Source organism: Salvelinus sp. IW2-2015, unplaced genomic scaffold (genome assembly GCF_002910315.2).
Source record: "Salvelinus sp. IW2-2015 unplaced genomic scaffold, ASM291031v2 Un_scaffold875, whole genome shotgun sequence".
NCBI classification, from domain to species: domain Eukaryota; kingdom Metazoa; phylum Chordata; class Actinopteri; order Salmoniformes; family Salmonidae; genus Salvelinus; species Salvelinus sp. IW2-2015.
This window is the reverse complement of record NW_019942635.1, coordinates 278,875-300,060: the sequence shown is the minus strand read 5'-3', so window position 1 is coordinate 300,060 and position 21,186 is coordinate 278,875. Positions and strand designations below refer to the sequence as shown.

Below are 21,186 nucleotides of genomic sequence, written 5' to 3'. Positions count from 1 at the left end.
AATTTCAAATTCCTATATATTAAGCAAACCGGACAGCACGATTTCTTGTTTTTAAATTTACTGATAGCGAGGCACACTACAACACTCAAACATAATTTACAAACAAAGCATATAGTACTTTAAAGTATTTTTACTTATAGTACTTACACCACTGTGCTTCAAACCATTCTCAGTTGAGTACTTCAGTTTAGCTGATTGGCTATATTTTATACTTTTATTATGGAGACAAATGCTTACTGGCTTCCCTTGCATTCAAGCGGCAACAATGTCACACTCTTTTAACCAGACACATCGGATAGATGCCTCTAATCGCTCGCGCGGATGCTTACTCTGGTGAGATACTTTCAGCCTATTACGAATGCATCCATGAATATAAGCCACTACAAGTCCCACCTCAACCATCTTCTTTTACGATCATATACCCATGTGGTGATTGAAGACAACAAGGCCACATCAGCAGGGGTTGGAAAGAAATTATTACAGAAACAATTTTAAATTGTTTCGTTCTGAACAGTACTGTTATAGTTGGACAGTATAAAATAATTCATTGAATATGGATTGCACTTACCTGCATATAGTATGATTGCTATTCATGTGTACATGGTAATTATTGGCACTGGCATTGACCGTGACCTTTCCCCTTTGATGAGGTCATCACCCAGAGTCGGATCTGTTCAATGCGACTCTTCCACATGTTGAGTGGGCTGTATCACTTTGCTGTATTTGTATCGTTGTACATGGCTGTACACCTTTTATTTATTTCGGTTGAAAGTAAGGAAGTATATTTAATTGTTGTGGGCATTCTTTGTCAACAAGTCCCATTTACTTTTTTAGTCTGTCCGACTAGAAAACATAAAGTTCTGAACCGTTCAACCCAAAACAGTAACGGTTTATATTGTTATTTTCTGCTCTTTAAAATCTCTGAAATAATTTTTTTACATTTAGCTCGACATTAAATACTTCACCAATGGATAGAGCACTTGCTATGAAGCGGGCAAACCATGTACATTCATTGGACAGACAAGTGTAGTGTAAAGTGTGAGATGCGACTGAAATTTTGTGGGTGATGAGAGTACTGGAATGAGCGTGGGCATCTTGTTGTTATGACAATATTATCTGAATTAGGCCCTCAGAAGTATACCTTTGGAGGAGTGGCTTCTGTGACTGAACTTTGATTGTCTTTTAAATTCAGAGTTGGCTTAACTAACATTGGACTAAAGCTAGGCCTTGATCATAATTCTCAGCTCCATTAAATACACATAATGCCAGCTAGAGTTTGAGATCTAGACCAGAGGCTTGCTAAGTTAGCTAGCTAACAAGCTTATACATCTTACCTTTTTGTATAATAAATCTAATATGAAACGTGATAACTATAAGTATCCTAACTAGCATTGAAAAAGTTAATCCATTCTTCTCTAATTAAAATCTTTCTCCCTAATTTGTGAATGAAGCTTGTAACATCATAGCTAGAGTAGACTATGCTTCGGAGGGAGGGAGGGCAGGTAGCCTATACACACGCACACACTGGCAAAGATTTCAACTGGCAGGCAGGCAGACACTGGAATACGTTTCTGAGTGGCAAAGTGAGGGTTTACTGTATTTTTGTGGGACTGGAAAAATAGAATTCCCTTGCTTTTAAATAGCCATCACTAGCCGGCTTCCACCCGGTTACGCAACCTGCACCTTAGAGGCTGCTGCCTATATACATAGACTTGAATCATGGCCACTTTAATAATGGAACACTAGTCACTTAATAAGTTACATACTGGTTTACTTATCTCATATGTATATACTGTATTATATTCTACTGTTATTTAGTCAATGCCACTCCGACATCTAATATATTTCTTAATGTTGTGAATTAGACAGTGCTTCGCGGTCTGATGGAGGGGTTCCAGGCCACGGCCGAACGTCACGACCAAGCATTGGAGTAGGCAAGTCTGTGGGTGGCCTACTAGGCAGCCTACCACAACGGTAACCATTCAGCCCTCAGTAACCCAGCGAGAAGCAGCCGTCACTCCGGTTTCCCGAGAACCGCTTACTTCCCCCGGAGCGCTTTGATGGAGAATCGGACACCTGTCGGGCGTTTCTCGCTCAGTGTTCCCTTGTCATGTAGCTGCAGCCTTCCTCCTTCCCCTCGTACCTCATCACGCTGATGTCCAGGAGGGCCCTCGCCTGGGCTATGGCCGTTAGGGAACAACAGTCGGCCGTTTGTTTCAGTCTGGAGGAATTTGTGGAGGAGTGAAAAAAGTTAAGAGTTTCTGTGTCCGGAGAGAGGCTGTTACTCCAGCTTCGGCAGGACTCCCTCAGTGTAGCAGACTATGCGGTGGATTTCCGCACGCTAGCAGCGGAGTGCCTGGAACCCGGAAGCGCTGTTCAACACGTTCCTGCACGGATTATCGGGGGAAGTAAAGGATGAGCTTGCAGCCTGGGAGCTACCGCGGATCTCGACTCACTCATCGCTTTAAAACCATCCGGATCGATGGTCGGCTACGGGAACGTAGGAGGAGAAGAGGTCTGATTGCGGTTCCAATCGCTCACTCAAGGATCCCACCTTGCATCTGAGGAACTCCGGAAGTTCCAGCGTCTACGTCCCCGAGAGGATCCGAGCTTACCCAAGTTCCTCCAAGTACCTCCGAAGACTGACGATTCACCTCTTACCGAGCCGATGCAGCTCGGCAGGGCTAGGCTGTCTCCAGCCAAACACGTACGCAGACTTGACACCCAGAGTTGTCTTATTGTGGTACTGCCGGTCATTTTGTGTCTACCTCTCCCTTCAAGAGACCTAGCTCATTCATTGGAGTGAGTACACTGGTGGGTCTTAAAGATAATTGTTCTTCTCCCTTACTCGCTCCCCTCTCCATGCCAGCTGTGGGGCAAACAGTCCAAGTCTCTCCAGGTACTCATCGACTGGGGGGCCGATGTGAGTCTTATGGACGGGTCAAGTTGGAGTTGTGGATGCACCTGGTAGTAAAAAGGGGACTTACTGGAGTGAACATCCCCCCCCCCCTCCCCACTAAAGGCAGGACCAGAAGCCATAACATCCTGAGGAGCTGCCCAGTGCCTGAGAATTGCGACAGCAAAAGGGGCAGAGTAGGGAGAGGTCAACAAAGAGTAACTAAAGGCCTTTATTGGTTTAACCCTCATCGACATGGAGAAAAGGTGAGATGTCTCCACACGGGAGCTATTTTTGGATCCACTGCAGAATCCAATGTATAAGGCCACCATGTCGGTCTGAAGATATGAGGATATCCGTCGCTACCTGAGGCTTGATGACAAGAGGACCAGAGTGTTCAGAGAAGCCTGGCAGCCTTCCGGTATGTGGTGAGACCTTTCCTAGCAAACTGTAGAGGAAGGTTCATCTCCAGTGACTGCGTCACTGTGATGAGCAGCTTTCCTCCAGACATGACGCTTGGCATTCCATCCAAAGACTTCAATCTTGGTTTCATCAGACCAGAGAATCTTGTTTCTCATGGTCTGAGAGTTCTTTAGGTGCCTTTTGGCAAACTCCAAGCGGGCTGTCATGTGGCTTTTACTGAGGAGTGGCTTAAGGCTGGCCACTCTACCATAAAGGCCTGATTGTTGGCGTGCTGCAGAGATGGTTGTCTTTCTGGAAGGTTCTCCCATCTTCACAGAAGAACTGAGTCAATGTAAAGATGTGGGGTGATGAAAGAGAGCCATGCCACCACCACTCAGAGCCGCCAGAGCCAGAAGAGGTGCCAGCTCTGCCCAAGAGCAAAGGATAGTAAAGTCAGCTGCTGGTGTTCTCAGTGCAACACACCCGTCTGCAAAGAGCACAGTCACATGCTTGTTGTTTGTAACAAATGCATGGACCAAGACAGCATGAGTAAGCATCACAAAGACGCACACTTTGTTCTTTTAGTGTTCATGTTTTTCTAAATTCACAACAATTATTGTTGGTGTTGTCGTTTATATTGATGATGAACTTTGGATTTTCCAATAAATGTTTGAAATATTATAAAACATGCTTAAGGTGGTTTTATTTAGTTGTTCATACTAAAGGTTGAATGTGAAACTTTGATTGTAAGATTTATTGTAAGAATATTACGCTAATATTTTCAATTGCTGTTATGAATTTTCATAATATGTTATCATTGAAATGAGTATCAAACTGTTGAAGAGCGAGAAAAAACATTTCAAACAATAAATAATTATTGAAAGATCCAAATCATCACTCAAAATAATTATGTTCCAAAAAATGGATAATATTTTAGACCCACAGATATTGCGTATTTAAAACACAGATATTACATTATTGGGTAATTTTGACCCAGCAATATGCATTCTTGGTGCACATGTTTACTATGCATCCTGGGGTTAAATCTTTCAAAAGTAGAGGACTTTCAGGACATGTCTTGTTATGCACTACAGTTAATCAGGAGATGAAGAAGGCGTTGTCATGGTACTCTGGACACATTTTTTTAGGAAAACAGTTTTGAGAGAAATATTACTTTAAGTCAGAGAGCGCTATTGCAGGAAACTACATGAGCTCCTTTAACAGTTATTATACATTTTCGCAAGTTTTTTTAAATTTTGAACACTTTTTTGAAAGTGTGATCCTTTGCTCTAGACAAGGGMATTTCCTGGCACAATGCCCACATGGAAATGAATAATATAAATATAATAAACCTTTAAAGATTCCCCTAGATGTATTTTTTGGGCTCAAATAATGAAAAATATTATTTATTTTTTGTTTCCCTGCCAGACAAGGATTGTTCCAACTTTCAATAATCCCTATATATTTTGGGGGTGTGAGGTAGCCTAGTGGTTAGAGCATTGGTGCAGTAAACGAAAGGTTGCTAGATCAAATCCCTGAGCTGACAAGGTAAAAATCTGTCGTTCTGCCACTGAACAAGGCAGTTAACCCACTAGGCCGTCATTGTAAATAAGAATTTGTTTTTAACTGACTTGCAAGGTTAAATAAAATACAGTCATGTAGCTATCTTTTTGAAGATGTTTAGCTCCTTACCTCCAATTATCAGTTGTACTCCTCTGATGCTCAAACGTTTTCCATCTGAATCATAGATTTCTAAGACATATTCACCAGAATCACTCTTTTCTGTGTTAGATATCCTAAATGTCCCGTTGTTGATAAAGAACTCTGATCTAGCTTTAATGGAGTCATGGATTCTCGCTGTGTTGTTTTTCATTCTGAATATCTTTGTACTAGCACCAGTGGTGTCTTTTTTAAATGTGAGTTCAGATACTGTAGTATCAGTCAGCTGGAGATAGACAGTTCCTCCCAGAGCTCCATAACACTGACATCCATCCTCCCTAGCATCACAGGAGGTGGTCMACATACCTGAGGACAAAGTTGAACGTAKTGTCACAATTCTGACACAACTGGTGTAAGTGGATAGAGTGAAAATATGTTACTGTCATAACTATGACTGAACTGGTTTGCTTTTTTGTAATTTAATTGTCTGACACTGAGTTGCCAATAACTTCAAAGATGACTTATACAATGAGTGGGATACAGCAGAAAACAGTATCGAAAGGAACAATCAGATGGAGCAGTCTCAGGTTTGCCAGGAATATGCATATCTTTTATCAACAATATATTTTCCAAACACCAATTATGCTTTTGCAATGATAAGGGCACACAAGCCATCTAAAGTTATACTCAGACATGATTGGAATGGAAAACCKCTAACTCTCTACCTCCGTCCTGTCTCCATATAGCCATAGTCTTCACAGTCTGAAAATAGTAGGCTCTTGCATAATGAGCTACGACACAAATAAAGACGTAACTTACCATGAGACACTCCTGCGATCATCACCAACAATCCAAAAACAGCCTCCATGTCTCTCTCTTCACTCCCTAATTCAATTAACGGACTTCAAATGAGCCCCAAAAAGACGTTTCCTTTACTGTTGTCCACAAGTCTGGCTATGCAAGTCACAATGAGAAAAAGCTACAACTGAAACCTCTTGATGTGTTGTCTTCCTCGTTCTAGAATGAACAGTTCTGATATTAGCTAGCCCCCTTTCCTCTGACAAAAGGGTGCGGAAACACAAGTGTGTAATTTAACTTCCTTACTTTGATAAAACAATGACACATTTGTCTCTAGACAAGAAGTCTTCAAATTTAGTTATCAAATCCAGAGCAAATATTATCATATTCAAATACACAATAGGGGAGACTGAACAAAGTAACACGAGGCACAAAGTAACAACACAGTAACTCAGATTAGAAATGACGTAGAAAGCTGTTACTCAATCTGTTAATGCTTGGTTAGTGTATCTACATAACTAGGACGTTTTGCTTCAATCCATAAATAGTGTTTTTTTTATTAACAATAAATATTTTTGCATCCTCTCTTTCTTGATTATTGACCTSCAGATCATTCCCCATGTGTCTAATCATATATCAGTTTTACAGTGGAACATTCCCCATGTATCTAATATCAGTTTACGTGGAACATTCCCCATGTATCTAATCATGTATCAGTTTTACAGTGGAACATCCCCATGTATCTAATCATGTCAGTTTTACAGTGGAACATTCCCCATGTATCTAATCATTTATCAGTTTTACAGTGGAACATTCCCCATGTATCTAATCATTTATCAGTTTTACAGTGGAACATTCCCCATGTATCTAATCATGTATCAGTTTTACAGTGGAACATTCCCCATGTATCTAATCTTACAGTGCCTTCGGAAAGTATTCAGACCCTGTGACACCTTTGGCCGTGATTACAGCTGAGAGTCTTCTTGGGTGTGATGCTACAAGCTTGGCACACCTGTATTTGGGCAGTTTCTCCCCAATCTTCGCTGCAGATCCTCCCAAACTCTGTCAGGTTGGATGGTGAGCGTTKCTGCACAGCTATATTCAGGTCTCTCTAGAGATGTTTGATCAGGTTCAAGTCTGGGCTCTAGCTGAGCCACTCAAGGACATTCAGAGACTTGACCCAAAGCCACTCCTGCGCTGTATTGGCTGTGTGCGCAGGGTTGTTGTCCTGTTGGAAGGTGAACCTTCGCCCCAATCTGATGTCCTGAGCGCTCTGGTGTAGGTTTTCATTAAGGATCTCTCTGTACTTTGCTCCGTTCATCTTTTCCTCTATCCTGACTAGTCTCCCAGTCCTTGCCGCTAAAAAACATCCCCACAGCGTGATGCTGCCACCACCATGCTTCACCGTAGGGATGGTGCCAGGTTTCCTCCAAACGTGACGCTTGGCATTCAGGCCAAAGAGTTCATGCTTGGTTTAATCAGACCATAACATCTTGTTTCTCATGGTCTGAGAGTCTTTATGTGCCTTTTGGCAAACTCCAAGCGGGCTTTCATGTGCCTTTTACTGAGGAGTTTCTTCCGTCTGGCCACTCTACCACTGACCAAGGCCCTTCACCCCCGATTGCTCAGTTTTGCCAGGCGGCCAGCTCTAGGAAGAGTGTTTTGGTTGTTCCAAACTTCCTCCATTTAAGAATGATGGACCTACAATGCTGCAGAATTTTATTGGTACCCTTCCCCAGATCTGTGCCTTTACACAATCCTGTCTCGGAGCGCTACGAACAATTCCTTTGAGCTCATGGCTTGGTTTTTGCTCTGACATGCGCTGTCAACTGTGGGACTTTATATAGACAGGTGTGTGGCTTTCCAAATTATTATTATTATTTTTTATATGTAACCTTTATTTAACTAGGCAAGTCAGTTAAGAACAAAATATCACATTTGTTACAATTAACCCCTGACCTAAAATTCTATGTTATCTGAATGCTCCAGCAGGTCATCCCCAAAGCCAACACTTACTTTGGCCGCCTTTCCTTCCAGTTCTCTGCTACCAATGACTGGAACGAATTRMAAAAATCTCTGAAACTGGAGTCTTATCTCTCTCTCTAACTTTAAGCACAAGCTGTCAGAGCAGCTTATCAATCACTGTACCTGTACACAGCCAATCTGTAAATAGCACACCCAACTACCTCATCCCCATATTACTACCTATTTATTGCCTACCTCCCTACTCTTCTACATTTGCACACACTGTACATAGATTCTTTCTATTTTTCTGTTATTTACTGTACGTTTGTTTGTGTAACTCTGTGTTGTTGTTTTTTTCGCAACTGCTCTGCTTTATCTTGGCCAAGTCGCAGTTGCAAATGAGAACTTGTTCTCAACTAGCCTACCTGGTTAATTAAAGGTGAAATAAAAACATAATTTAAAAAATCAGAGATTGTAACGTTCTCTGTTTCACGGAAACACAGCTCTCTCGGGATATGTTGTCGGAATCGGTTCAGCCACCGGGCTTCTCCGTGCATCACGCCAACAGAGATAAACACCTCTCTGGGARGAGGAAGGGCGGGGGTGTATGCTACATGATTAACGACTCATGGTGTAATCATAACAACATACAGGAACTCAAGTCCATCTGCTCACCCAACTAGAATTCCTCACAATCAAATGCCAGCCATATTACCTTCCAAGAGAGTCAGTTATCGTCACAGCTGTTTACATTCCCTCCCAAACAGACGCCAAGATGGCCCTAAAGGAACTTCACTGGACTCTATGTAAACTGGAAACCATATATCCTGAGGCTGAATTTATTGTAGCTAGGGATTTTAGCAAAGCACATTTGAGAACAAGGCTACCTAAATTTCATCAGCATATTGATTGCACTACGCACGGGGTAAAACCCTCGACCACTGCTACTCTAACTTCCGCAATGTATACAAAGCCCTCCCCCTCCCTCCCTTCGGCAAATCCGACCACAACGTCATCTTGCTCCTACCGTCCTGTAGGCAGAAACAAACAGGATGTACCAGTGACTAGAACCATTCAATGCTGGTCTGACCAATCAGAATCCACGCATCAAGATTGTTTTGATCACGCGGATTGGGATATGTTCCGGTCAGCCTCAGAGAATAACATCGACCTGTACGCTGTCTCGGTGAGTGAATTTGTAAGGAAGTGCRTTGGAGATATTGTACCCACTGTGCCTATTAAAACCTACCCTAACCAGAAACCGTGGATGGATGGCGGAATTCACGCAAAACTGAAAGTGCAAACCACTGCATTTAACCATGGAAAGATGTCTGGGAATATGACTGAATATAAACAGTGTAGTTATTCCCTCCGCAAGGCAATCAAACAAGCGAAATGCCGGTACAGGTACAAAGTGGAGTCGCAATTCAACGGCTCAGACATGAGACGTATTTGGCAGGGTCTACAGGAAATCAAGGACTACAAAAAGAAAACCAGCCACGTCACGGACACCGACGTCACGCTTCCAGATAAACTAAACACCTTCTTTGCCCGCTTTGAGGATAATACAGTGCCACCCTCACAAGGCTGCTGGCCCAGATGGCATCCCTAGCCACGTCCTCAGAGCATGCACAGACCAGCTGGCGGGTGTGTTTACGGACATATTCAATCGCTCCCTATCCCAATCTGCTGTCCCCACATGCTTCAAGATGGCCACTATGGTTCCTGTACTCAAGAAGGCAAAGATAACTGAACTAAATGACTACCACCTCATAGCGCTCACTTCTGTCATCATGAAGTGCTTTGAGAGACTAGTCAAGGATCATATCATCTCCACCTTACGGCCACCATAGACCCACTTCAGTTTGTGTACCTCCCTAACAGGTCCACAGACGAKGAAGTCGCCATAACACTGCACACTGCCCTATCCCATCTGGACAAGAGGAATACCTATGTAAGAATGCTGTTCATTGACTACAGCTCAGCATTCAACACCATAGTACCCTCCAAGCTCATCATCAAGCTGGAGGCCCTGGGTCTCAACCCCGCCCTGTGCAATTGGGTCCTGGACTTTGACGGGCCGCCCCCAGGTGGTGAAAGTAGGAAACAACATATCCACCTCACTGACCCTCAACACTGGGGCCCCACAANGAGGAAGGGCGGGGGTGTATGCTACATGATTAACGACTCATGGTGTAATCATAACAACATACAGGAACTCAAGTCCATCTGCTCACCCAACTAGAATTCCTCACAATCAAATGCCAGCCATATTACCTTCCAAGAGAGTCAGTTATCGTCACAGCTGTTTACATTCCCTCCCAAACAGACGCCAAGATGGCCCTAAAGGAACTTCACTGGACTCTATGTAAACTGGAAACCATATATCCTGAGGCTGAATTTATTGTAGCTAGGGATTTTAGCAAAGCACATTTGAGAACAAGGCTACCTAAATTTCATCAGCATATTGATTGCACTACGCACGGGGTAAAACCCTCGACCACTGCTACTCTAACTTCCGCAATGTATACAAAGCCCTCCCCCTCCCTCCCTTCGGCAAATCCGACCACAACGTCATCTTGCTCCTACCGTCCTGTAGGCAGAAACAAACAGGATGTACCAGTGACTAGAACCATTCAATGCTGGTCTGACCAATCAGAATCCACGCATCAAGATTGTTTTGATCACGCGGATTGGGATATGTTCCGGTCAGCCTCAGAGAATAACATCGACCTGTACGCTGTCTCGGTGAGTGAATTTGTAAGGAAGTGCRTTGGAGATATTGTACCCACTGTGCCTATTAAAACCTACCCTAACCAGAAACCGTGGATGGATGGCGGAATTCACGCAAAACTGAAAGTGCAAACCACTGCATTTAACCATGGAAAGATGTCTGGGAATATGACTGAATATAAACAGTGTAGTTATTCCCTCCGCAAGGCAATCAAACAAGCGAAATGCCGGTACAGGTACAAAGTGGAGTCGCAATTCAACGGCTCAGACATGAGACGTATTTGGCAGGGTCTACAGGAAATCAAGGACTACAAAAAGAAAACCAGCCACGTCACGGACACCGACGTCACGCTTCCAGATAAACTAAACACCTTCTTTGCCCGCTTTGAGGATAATACAGTGCCACCCTCACAAGGCTGCTGGCCCAGATGGCATCCCTAGCCACGTCCTCAGAGCATGCACAGACCAGCTGGCGGGTGTGTTTACGGACATATTCAATCGCTCCCTATCCCAATCTGCTGTCCCCACATGCTTCAAGATGGCCACTATGGTTCCTGTACTCAAGAAGGCAAAGATAACTGAACTAAATGACTACCACCTCATAGCGCTCACTTCTGTCATCATGAAGTGCTTTGAGAGACTAGTCAAGGATCATATCATCTCCACCTTACGGCCACCATAGACCCACTTCAGTTTGTGTACCTCCCTAACAGGTCCACAGACGAKGAAGTCGCCATAACACTGCACACTGCCCTATCCCATCTGGACAAGAGGAATACCTATGTAAGAATGCTGTTCATTGACTACAGCTCAGCATTCAACACCATAGTACCCTCCAAGCTCATCATCAAGCTGGAGGCCCTGGGTCTCAACCCCGCCCTGTGCAATTGGGTCCTGGACTTTGACGGGCCGCCCCCAGGTGGTGAAAGTAGGAAACAACATATCCACCTCACTGACCCTCAACACTGGGGCCCCACAAKGGTGTGTGCTCAGCCCCCATCCTGTACTCCCTGTTCACCCACGACTGCATGGCCATGCACGCCTCCAACTCAATCATAAAGTTTACAGACGACACAACAGTAGTGGGCTTGATTACCAAAAACAACGAGACAGCTTACAGAGAGGAGGTGAGGGCACTAGGAGTGTGGTGTCAGGAAAACAACCTCTCACTCAACGTCAACAAAAGGTGATGATCATGGACTTCARGAAACAGCAGAGGGAGCACCCCCCTATCCACATCCAAGGGAGAGCAGTGGAGAAAGTGGAAAGTTAAGTTCCTCGGCGTACACATCAACGACAAACTTAAATGGTCCACCCACACAGACAGTGTGGTGAAGAAGGCGCAACAGCCCCTCTTCAACTTCAGGAGGCTGAAGAAATGTGGCTTGTCACCCAAAACCCTGACTAACTTATACAGATCCACAAGAGAGCATCCTGTTGGGCTGTATCACAGCCTGGTACGGCAACCGCTCCGCCCTCAACCGCAAGGCTCTCCGGAGGGTGGTGCGTTCTGCACAACTACCTGCCCTCCATGACACCTATAGCACCCGATGTCACAGGAAGGCAAAAAATATCATCAAAGACAACAACCACCCGAACCACAGCCTGTTCACACCGCTACCATCCAGAAGGCGAGGTCAGAACAGGTGCATCAAAGCTTGGACTGACAGACTGAAGAACAGCTTCTATCTCAAGGCCMTCAGACTGCTAAACAGCCATCACTAACTCATAGAGGCTGCTTCCTACATGGAGACCCAATCACTGGCCACATTAACAAATGGATCACTAGTCACTTTAAATAATGCCACTTTTTAATAATGTTTACATATCTCACATTACTCATGATTCATATGTAAGTTGAAGTAGAAGTTTACATACACTTAGGTTGGAGTCTTTAAAACTAATTTTTCAACCACTCCACAACATCTTTCTTGTTAACAAACTATAGTTTTTGGCAACGTCGGTTAGGACATCTACCTTTGTGCATGACACCGTTTTTTCAAAATTGTTTACAGACAGATTTTTCACTTAATCATATCACTGTATCACAATTACAGTGGGTCAGAAGTTTCAATACACTAAGTTGATCGTCTTTAATCAGCTTGGAAATTCCAGAAAATGATGTCATGGCTTTAGAAAGCTTCTGATAGACTATTTAATAATTTTAGTCATTGGAGGTGTATGTGGATGCATTTCAAGGCTACTCACTCAGTGCCTCTTCTGCTTGACTGCATGGGAAAATCAAAAGAAATCAGCCAAGACGCTCGAAAAAAAATGTTTGACTTCACTATCTGGTCATCCTTGGGAGCAATTTCCAAAGCCTGAAGGTACACGTTCATCTGCACAAACTATAGTACGCAAGTATAAACACCATGGGACACGCAGCTGTCATACCGCTTCAGGAGGAGACGCATCTGTCTCCTAGAGATGATTACGTACTTTGGTGCGAAAGTGCAAATCAATCCAGAACAGCAAAGGACCTTGTGCAGATGCTGGAGGAAACAGGTAAAAGTATCCTATATCCACAGTAAAATGAGCCCTTATATCGACATAACCTGAAGGCCACTTCAGCAAGGAAGAAGCCACTGCTCCAAAACGCCATAAAAAAGCCAGACTAACGGTTTGCAACTGCACATGGGACAAAGATCGTTACTTTTTGGAGAAATTTTCCTCTGGTCTGATGAAACAAAAATAGAACGTTTTGGCCATAATGACCATCGTTTGTTTGGAGGAAAAAGGGATGCTTGCAAACCGAAAAACACCGTCCCAACCATGAAAGCCAGGGGTGGCAAGCATCATGTTGTGGTGGTGCTTTTGCGGCAGGAGGGACTGGTGCACTTACAACATAGATATGTTCATGAGGATACGAAAATGATGGGGATATTTGCAGCACATCTCAAGACATCAGTCAGGAAGTTAAAGCTTGGTCGCAAATGGTCTTCCAGCATGGACAATGGACCGCCAAGATACTTCCAAAGTTGTGGCAAAATTGCTTAAGGCACAACAAAGTCAAGGTATTGGAGTGGCCATCACAAGCCCTGGACCTCATTCCCTATAGAACCTTTGTGGCAGAACTGAAGTGTGTGCGAGCAAGGAGGCATACAAACCTGACTCGTTACACCGCTCTGTCAGGAGGAATTGGCCAATTCACCCAACTTATTGTGGGAAGCTTGTGGAAGGCTGCCCGAAACGTTTGACCCAAGTTAAACAATTTAAAGGCATAGCTACAAAATACTAATTGAGTGTATGTAAGCTTCTGACCCACTGGGAATGTGATGAAAGAAATAAAGGCTGAAATAAATCATCCTCTCTACTATTATTCTGACATTTCACATTCTTAAAATAAAGTGGTGATCCTAACTGACCTAAAACAGGGATTTCTTACTAGGATTAAATGTCAGGAATTGTGAAAAACTGAGTTCAAATGTATTGGGTGCTAAGGTGTATGTAAACTTCGGACTTCAACTGTATATACTGTATTTTATACCATCTATTGCACCTTGACTATGCCGCTCGGCCATTGCTCATCCATATATTTATATGTACATATTCTCATTCACTCCTTTTAGATTTATGTGTTTTAGGTAGTTGTTGGGGAATTGTTTGATTACTTGTTAGATATTACTGCACTATCCAAACCAAAAGCACAAGCATTTCGCTACACTCGCATTAACATCTGCTAACCATGTGTATGTGATCAATAAGGTTTGATTTGACAGTGTTAGAATAAAAAACAAAACAAGGCATTGATTTATACCGCTTTAATGGCATATTATAGATTTTATGTATTTCTATCAAATCAAAACTAGAATTTGTATTCAAAACAAAGGTTGTAAAAGTATGCTAGACATTTATAGAGTAAATCATATCTAGTTTGATGATTCTGTGACAAAGGGTGAATTAGCTATTGATTTATACAGCTTTAAATTGCATTTTAAAGATTTGATGCATTTCCATCAAATCAAAATTGATATTTTATTCAAAACAAATGTTGTAAAAGTATGCTAGACATTTATAGAATACATCATATCTAGTTTTATGTTTCTGTGACAATCAATTAATTAGTTATTGATTTTTACAGTTTTAAATGGCTTTTGGCGAATGTCTGTTGAATGTCTGAATGTGTGAATATAAAACCAACTTTACCTAGCTTGTCACAACACCCATACCGCTAGCCAGCTACTATAGCTGGCTAATGTTGGCTAGTYAGCTAGCTTGCTAAATAGCGATTTTCGTAAATTAACTTTGTGACAGAAAAATATGCATAACCATTTGTCTCTACATTAACTAACATAATCCTCTCAACTGTACATTTTTTTTGCATGATTCGTTATGATTCGTTCCATCGTAGTATTCTTGTCAGCCATCGTCTCCAGCGTTGAGTCACACAGCGTCAAATTCATCATGGGAAACACTCGATATGACTTTGCATAAAGTTGGGRAAAGTTTACAATACCCAATCAGTGCATCCGCAGTGGCAGCACTACAATTCCCATCATGCACACGGTCTTGGGCGGATAGACACTCATGGGCCAAAGTTGAAAGTTTACCATGCCCGATGTGAAGAACGAAAGCATGCACACCGATGTGGCCAAGTTTATTAAATTAGTTAAAATGTAACGTTATCTTGTTGTGTTAACGTCTGAATATGTATTTAAGGAAGGAGCATGCTTCAAATCAAAAATTGAACCATTTGATCTACCAGTATTTAAAAGAGAACGGCTTCCAGAAAGCTGCAGAANATTTGATCTACCAGTATTTAAAAGAGAACGGCTTCCAGAAAGCTGCAGAAGAACTCAAGAAGCATGTGAAGAAGGTCCTATATCTATTATGTTTCCTGCTTAATACATTGTAACATTAGCGCTATCATTCTCCTTAGGAAACGTGTTACGATGTAATAAAATAGTTGTAACAGTGTAGCTAGGAGGAACAGGCGGAGCAACGCTTGAACAAGAGTCTATGCAACAAGAATCAATTGCAGGGTTCCCCAATAGGCAGCCCGCGCCTGCTTATTTGAACCCTGTTCCCAAGTACACAAGTAGAGAGTCATATGTGATCGTATCCCAATGTAAACAAGGTTTGAAATGATTCTGTTTTTGTCCAATGCTATATATTTTGGGGATTCTTGCGGTCAATTTGCAGTGTATAAATTATTTATAACTATGTTCCGGTCTCCGGACCATCCGCTCAAGGAAAAATCGGCCCGCGGCTGAATCTAATTGGGGACCCCTGCTATATGCTCTCTACACTACTGTGCCAGTGCCATGAAGGTCCAGACCTCTTGGTAGAGGCTGTAGATTATACATGGAGATTACACTAATAGATTGAACTCTGCTGTGTAGAGTTTCTTGTTTTCATTATGTAGCTAGCTAGATTTCCCTGTGTTTGATTTTGTCAGTCTTTATTTTTAGGGTGGAGAACCAGAAGCCTTGTCAACATCACTACTGGAGATCTACAATAAATGGTTCGGAGAGTGAGTAGCCTATACTTTTTCTTAAAATACCAGACATTATTTTGTCAGATAAATTGATTGCATTGGGTTTGATTTTAACATTCAACTGTGTTCTTAAGTACTTCCAAGAGCACAAAAAAGGGAACAGAACCGGATTCTTCCAAGTTAAAAAAGAACTGTCAAGCAGACCCTGAAAGCAGCACAGAGAGCTSGAGTTCAGCAGAGGAAGAAACAAAACCTGTTAAAGGTACAGCCTTTATCTCCAATCATCTAACTAACTGTAGTGTCAGACATACACTATAGGAGACTAATTCCAAAGTAAACAACCAATCATTTTGGAATGAGATGTTTGACAAGCAGGTGTCCACATACTTTTGGTCATATAGTGTACAATGCCTTCAGAAACTATTCAGACCCCTTGACTTTTTCCACATTTTGTTATGTCACAGCCTGACATTTCACATTCTTAAAATAAACTGGTGAGCCTAACTGAACTAAGACAGGGAATTTTTACTAGGATTAAATTGAGTTTTTAAATGTATTTGGCTAAGGTGTATGTTAACTTCCGATTTCAACTGTGTATATGGTCTTGACTAGAATACAATATATACATATGAAGTGTGTAAAACAGTATGTAAACATGACTAAAGTGGCCAGTGTTCCATGTCGATGTACATTGGGCGACAACCTTTAAGGTGCAGGGATGAGTAACCAGGTGGTAGCCGGCTAGTGACAGTGACTAAAGTTCAGAGAAGGGTACTGGACGGAGGCCGGCTAGTGGCGACTATCTAAGAGTCTGATGAAGCTCTTTTTCAGTGTCTCTGTCCCAGCGTTGATGCACCTGTACAGCCCTCTCCTTCTGGATGGTAGCGGGGTGAACAGGCCGTATCTAGGGGACTGGAGTCCTGTAGTTGTCCTGGAGGGCAGGCAGTGTGCCCCCAGTGATGTGTTGGGCTGACTGAACCACTGTCTGGAGAGCCCTGCGGTTGCTGACGGTGCAGTTGCCGTACAAGTCGGTGATCACAGGCCTGCAGGATGCTCTCAATGGTGCGTCTGTAAAAAGTTGTGATGGTCTTAGGGGCCAAGCCAAATTTCTTCAGCGCCTTCTTCACAACACGGTCTGTGTGGGTGGACCATTTAATTTTGTTAGTGATTTGTACGGCCGAGGAAGAAGATTATACAACCCAGTCTGTTCAGGGCAGCACACAGGAGCAGATGACATCACATCAACCTAGCTCTGTCACAGACAGGCAACACAGGAGACATGACAAGAACATCCACATCTAGAACAGTCTGGTCAGCAGAGCGCAGCACCACGGAGACAGAGGTACAATCAGGCATCAACACCACGTCTGTCAGATCAGCACGTCAAGGAGGCAAGTAGACATTCACATCAACCAGTCTGTCCAGGCAGACAGCACGGCAGGAGGCAGAGACATCAGCATCAACGCCAGGCAGTGCTGTTGAGCTGAAGACAGCCCTAGGAGAGGCAGAGACACGCATCAACTCAGTGCTGTTCACAGAGCAGCCAGTATGCAGAGACATCTACATCAACCAGTTCTTTTTTCATGTCTTGAACAGAGCACCGAGGAGCAGAAGACATCACATCAACCCTAGTCTGTCAGACAGGCACCAGGAGCAGAGAGCCCAATCAACATCAACCAGTCTTTAGTCAGACGCAGCACCAGGAGGGCAGAGAATCACATCAACCCAGTCTTCACAGAGCAGCACCAGGAGCAGAGACATCACATCAACCCAGTCTGTACAAGACAGCACCAGGAGCAGAGACATCACAATCAACCCAGTCTGTCACAGACAGCACCAGGAGCAGAGACATCACATCAACCCAGTCTGTCACAGAAGCAACACCAGGAGCGAGAGACATCACATCAACCCAGTCTGTCACAGACAGCACCAGGAGCAGAGACATCACATCAACCCAGTCTGTCAGAGCAGCACCAGGAGCAGAGACATCACATCAACCCAGTCTGTCAGCAGACAGCACCAGGAGGGCAGAGACATCACATCTAACCCAGTCTGTCACAGACAGCACCAGGAGCAGAACATGCACATAACCCAGTCTGTCACAGACAGCACACGACCAGAGACATCACATTAACCCAGTCTGTCAGACAGCACCAGGAGCAGAGAGCATCACATAACCCAGTCTGTCACAGACAGAGCACCAGGAGCAGAGACATCACATCAACCCAGTCTGTCAGACAGCACCAAGGAGCAGAGACATCACATTAACCACAGTCTGTCACCAGACAACACCAGGACCAGAGACATCAACATCAACCAGTCTGTCAGACAGACCAGGAGCAGAGACATCACATAACCAGTCTTCAGACAGCACCAGGAGCAGAGAATCACATCACCAGTCTGTCACAGACAGCACAGGAGCAGAGACATCACATCAACCAGTCTGTCAGACACAGCCAGGAGCAAGACATCACATTAACCCAGTCTGTCCAGACAGCACCAGGAGCAGAGACATCACATCAAACCCAGTCTGTCACAGACAGCACCAGGAGCAGAGACATCACATCAACCAGTCTGTCACAGACACCAGGAGCAGAGACAAAACATCTCCATTAGATGAGAATAATAGCAAGGTGTGTCAGAGAGTATGGCAGCTCTATTCCTCTGTCACCTTCTCAGTGCTCAGAGTGTTGGTGACCCATCAATAGGACCGGGATCCTGCATCATCTCTCTATTCATCTTATAATAATTTTTTGAAGATAAATACACAACTCAGAGGATGAGAGGACGAGAGTACTAATGTTCAATAGGGAATGTCAATGTAAATAGTTGGTCTTTTGGCTCAACATCTGTAGAATATGTGGAATGTCAGTCCTGGACTCAGAGAACTACGTGTGCCACGTTTTCATTGGTTTGTAAACATTGAGTCTGGAGCAAGATACTTGTTCTTTGGCCATTGGCCCAGTTGTACTGCAAGGACATCTGATTGGTCATCCCCAGGCTAGGGTGGGGGGTTATRAATGGCATCCTGTTCCTTTGKTCTGTGGAGAAAAGCTGAGGACAGGGGAGACTGRACATMTATCTCCCAGCATAACATCTATGATTTGTCCTTCTCAAATAAACCTATTTTTCTCCCTCTGATTTGCTTTGGAGTTTGTGTTATTGAAGAATAACATCAACTGCTAACAATCTCAATGAGATGTGAGTCTGAAGGAAGGTTCATCATTACTACTGTGTACTGATAGAGATAACCCAGTGAGCAAAATGTGTCAAAAAGATGGTTTGGTGTTCAACCAAAATATTTATTTCCAATGTCTTTTCGACATCTTTTCAACGTCTTGTGCTCATTGGGAAAGCAAGGTCTGAGATGGGTCTGAGACAGAGAGATACAGCTATGCAACAAGACTTGTCTTTTGGACTGTGAGTCAAAGGAACAGATAAGGATGTGAAATTGGTATTCTGAAGAGATATATTCATGACTCAAGGCTTGTGAAGTCTATCCTGATAAATACCGGATGTCTAWGGAATTTTTAAGACGGTGAAGGAAAGGAATTGATGCAGAATTAATTTGACGTATGAAGGTTTACAATATCTACACAGATGGAGATCCATATCTGAGGACTGTGGAGGAAAGGAATGGACATTAATGAGCTTTTGATTTTGTGAAGAGATATGTTTATGTCTCAAGGCTCACAAAGTCTATCTTGATAAAGATACACTACATGACCAAAACTATGTGGACACATGCTCGTCGAACWTCTCATTCCAGAATCATGGGGATTAATATGGAGTTGGTCCCCACTTTGCTGCTATAACAGCCTCCTCTCTTCTGGGAAGACTTTCCACTAGATGTTGGAACATTGCTGCGGGGATTTGCTTCCATTCAGCCACGAGCATTATTGAGGTCGGGCAGTGATGTTGGGCAATTAGGCCTGGCTCGCAGTCGGTGTTCCAATTAATCCCAAAGGTGTGTGATGGGGTTGAGGTCAGGGCTCTGTGCAGGCTAGTCAAGTTCTTGTGCTGACATTGCTTCCAGAGACAGTTTGAAACTCGGGAGTGAGTGTTGCAACCGAGGAAAGACGTTTTTTACGCGCTTCAGCACTCGTCGGTCCCGTTCTGTGAGTTTGTGTGGCCTTCCACTTCGCGGCTGAGCCATTGTTGCTCCTAGACGTTTCCAATTCACAATAACAGCACTTAAAGTTGACAAGGGCAGCTCTATCAGGGCAGAAATTTGATGAACTGACTTGTTCGAAAGGTGGCATCCCTTGACGGTGCCACGTTGAAAGTCACTGCCCTCTTCAGTAAGGCCATTCTACTGCCAATGTTTGTCTATGGAGATTGCATGGCTGTGTGCTTGATTTTATACACCTGTCAGCAACAGGTGTGGCTGAAATAGCCGAATTCACTAATTTGAAGGGGTGTYCACATACGTTTGTATACACTACACCACGTATTCCCAAACTGCAGTACRCGCAATGCCGTCGGGGGTACGCCAAATAAAAATGTAATTCACATTTAAAAACAAAACATTTATATTTTCCAACGGGGCTATACATTTGGGTGAGTTTTTTCTCTCGCCCGAGTAGCCTCGTTTCACTGCCAAAAATAAAATGAAACCATCTTGTGTTCAGTGAAATAACAACACAATGTCAAATACAGGTARCCTAGTCAAATAATTAACACCCAAACACATTAACTGTTACTCTCTCGTGGGAAACCTTCACTCTTGCGCAGACATTTATAAATTAAACATGACAATTTGAAAAATAAACCACGGGAGTTTTTWTTTWGCAAGAATAAATACGACTTTCGTGTAGTAAGACGTATAAAAGCAACAGATACCATTAATAARAAGGGGCTAGAAGCTTCTTATATGGTGAGCTACCAAGTGGCTAGGACAGGCAAGCCCCATACTATTGTGGATGACTTAATTCTTCCTGCTGCCGTGGATATGGCTGGGACAAAGATGGGGAAAAAGACCCAAAAAACTATACAGACAATGCCTTCATCAAACAACACTGTTTCACGACGCATCAGTGAAGATGTTTTGAAACAATTACTGCTTCTTATACAAGTCAGTGAACTATATTTCACTATGTGAAAGTGGATTCTCGGCCCTCACTAGCATGAAAACTAAATACAGACACAGACTGTGTGTGGGAAATGATTTAAGACTGAGACTCTCTCCATCCTTTCAAGCACACCCTTCTCATTAACCTGTGGTGAGTTATTCACCATTTTTGATGAACAAATAAGGTTTTATATGTAAGATGGCTAAATAAAGAGCAAAACTATT

At 43.3% G+C, this 21,186-nt stretch overlaps 1 protein-coding gene across 1 annotated transcript in view; it reads left to right on the top strand.

The window, feature by feature from the left end:
- Positions 1 to 10,420: 10,420 nt before the first annotated feature.
- LOC112069064 (nucleolar and coiled-body phosphoprotein 1) overlaps positions 10,421 to 21,186 on the top strand; it is a 25,078-nt gene continuing 14,312 nt past the window's right edge. The window contains exons 1-4 of the mRNA XM_070438389.1: positions 10,421 to 10,468; positions 15,159 to 15,269; positions 15,865 to 15,926; positions 16,025 to 16,152. Coding sequence (XP_070294490.1) covers positions 10,421 to 10,468; positions 15,159 to 15,269; positions 15,865 to 15,926; positions 16,025 to 16,152 — 349 coding nt within the window. The remainder of the gene's footprint in view (positions 10,469 to 15,158; positions 15,270 to 15,864; positions 15,927 to 16,024; positions 16,153 to 21,186) is intronic.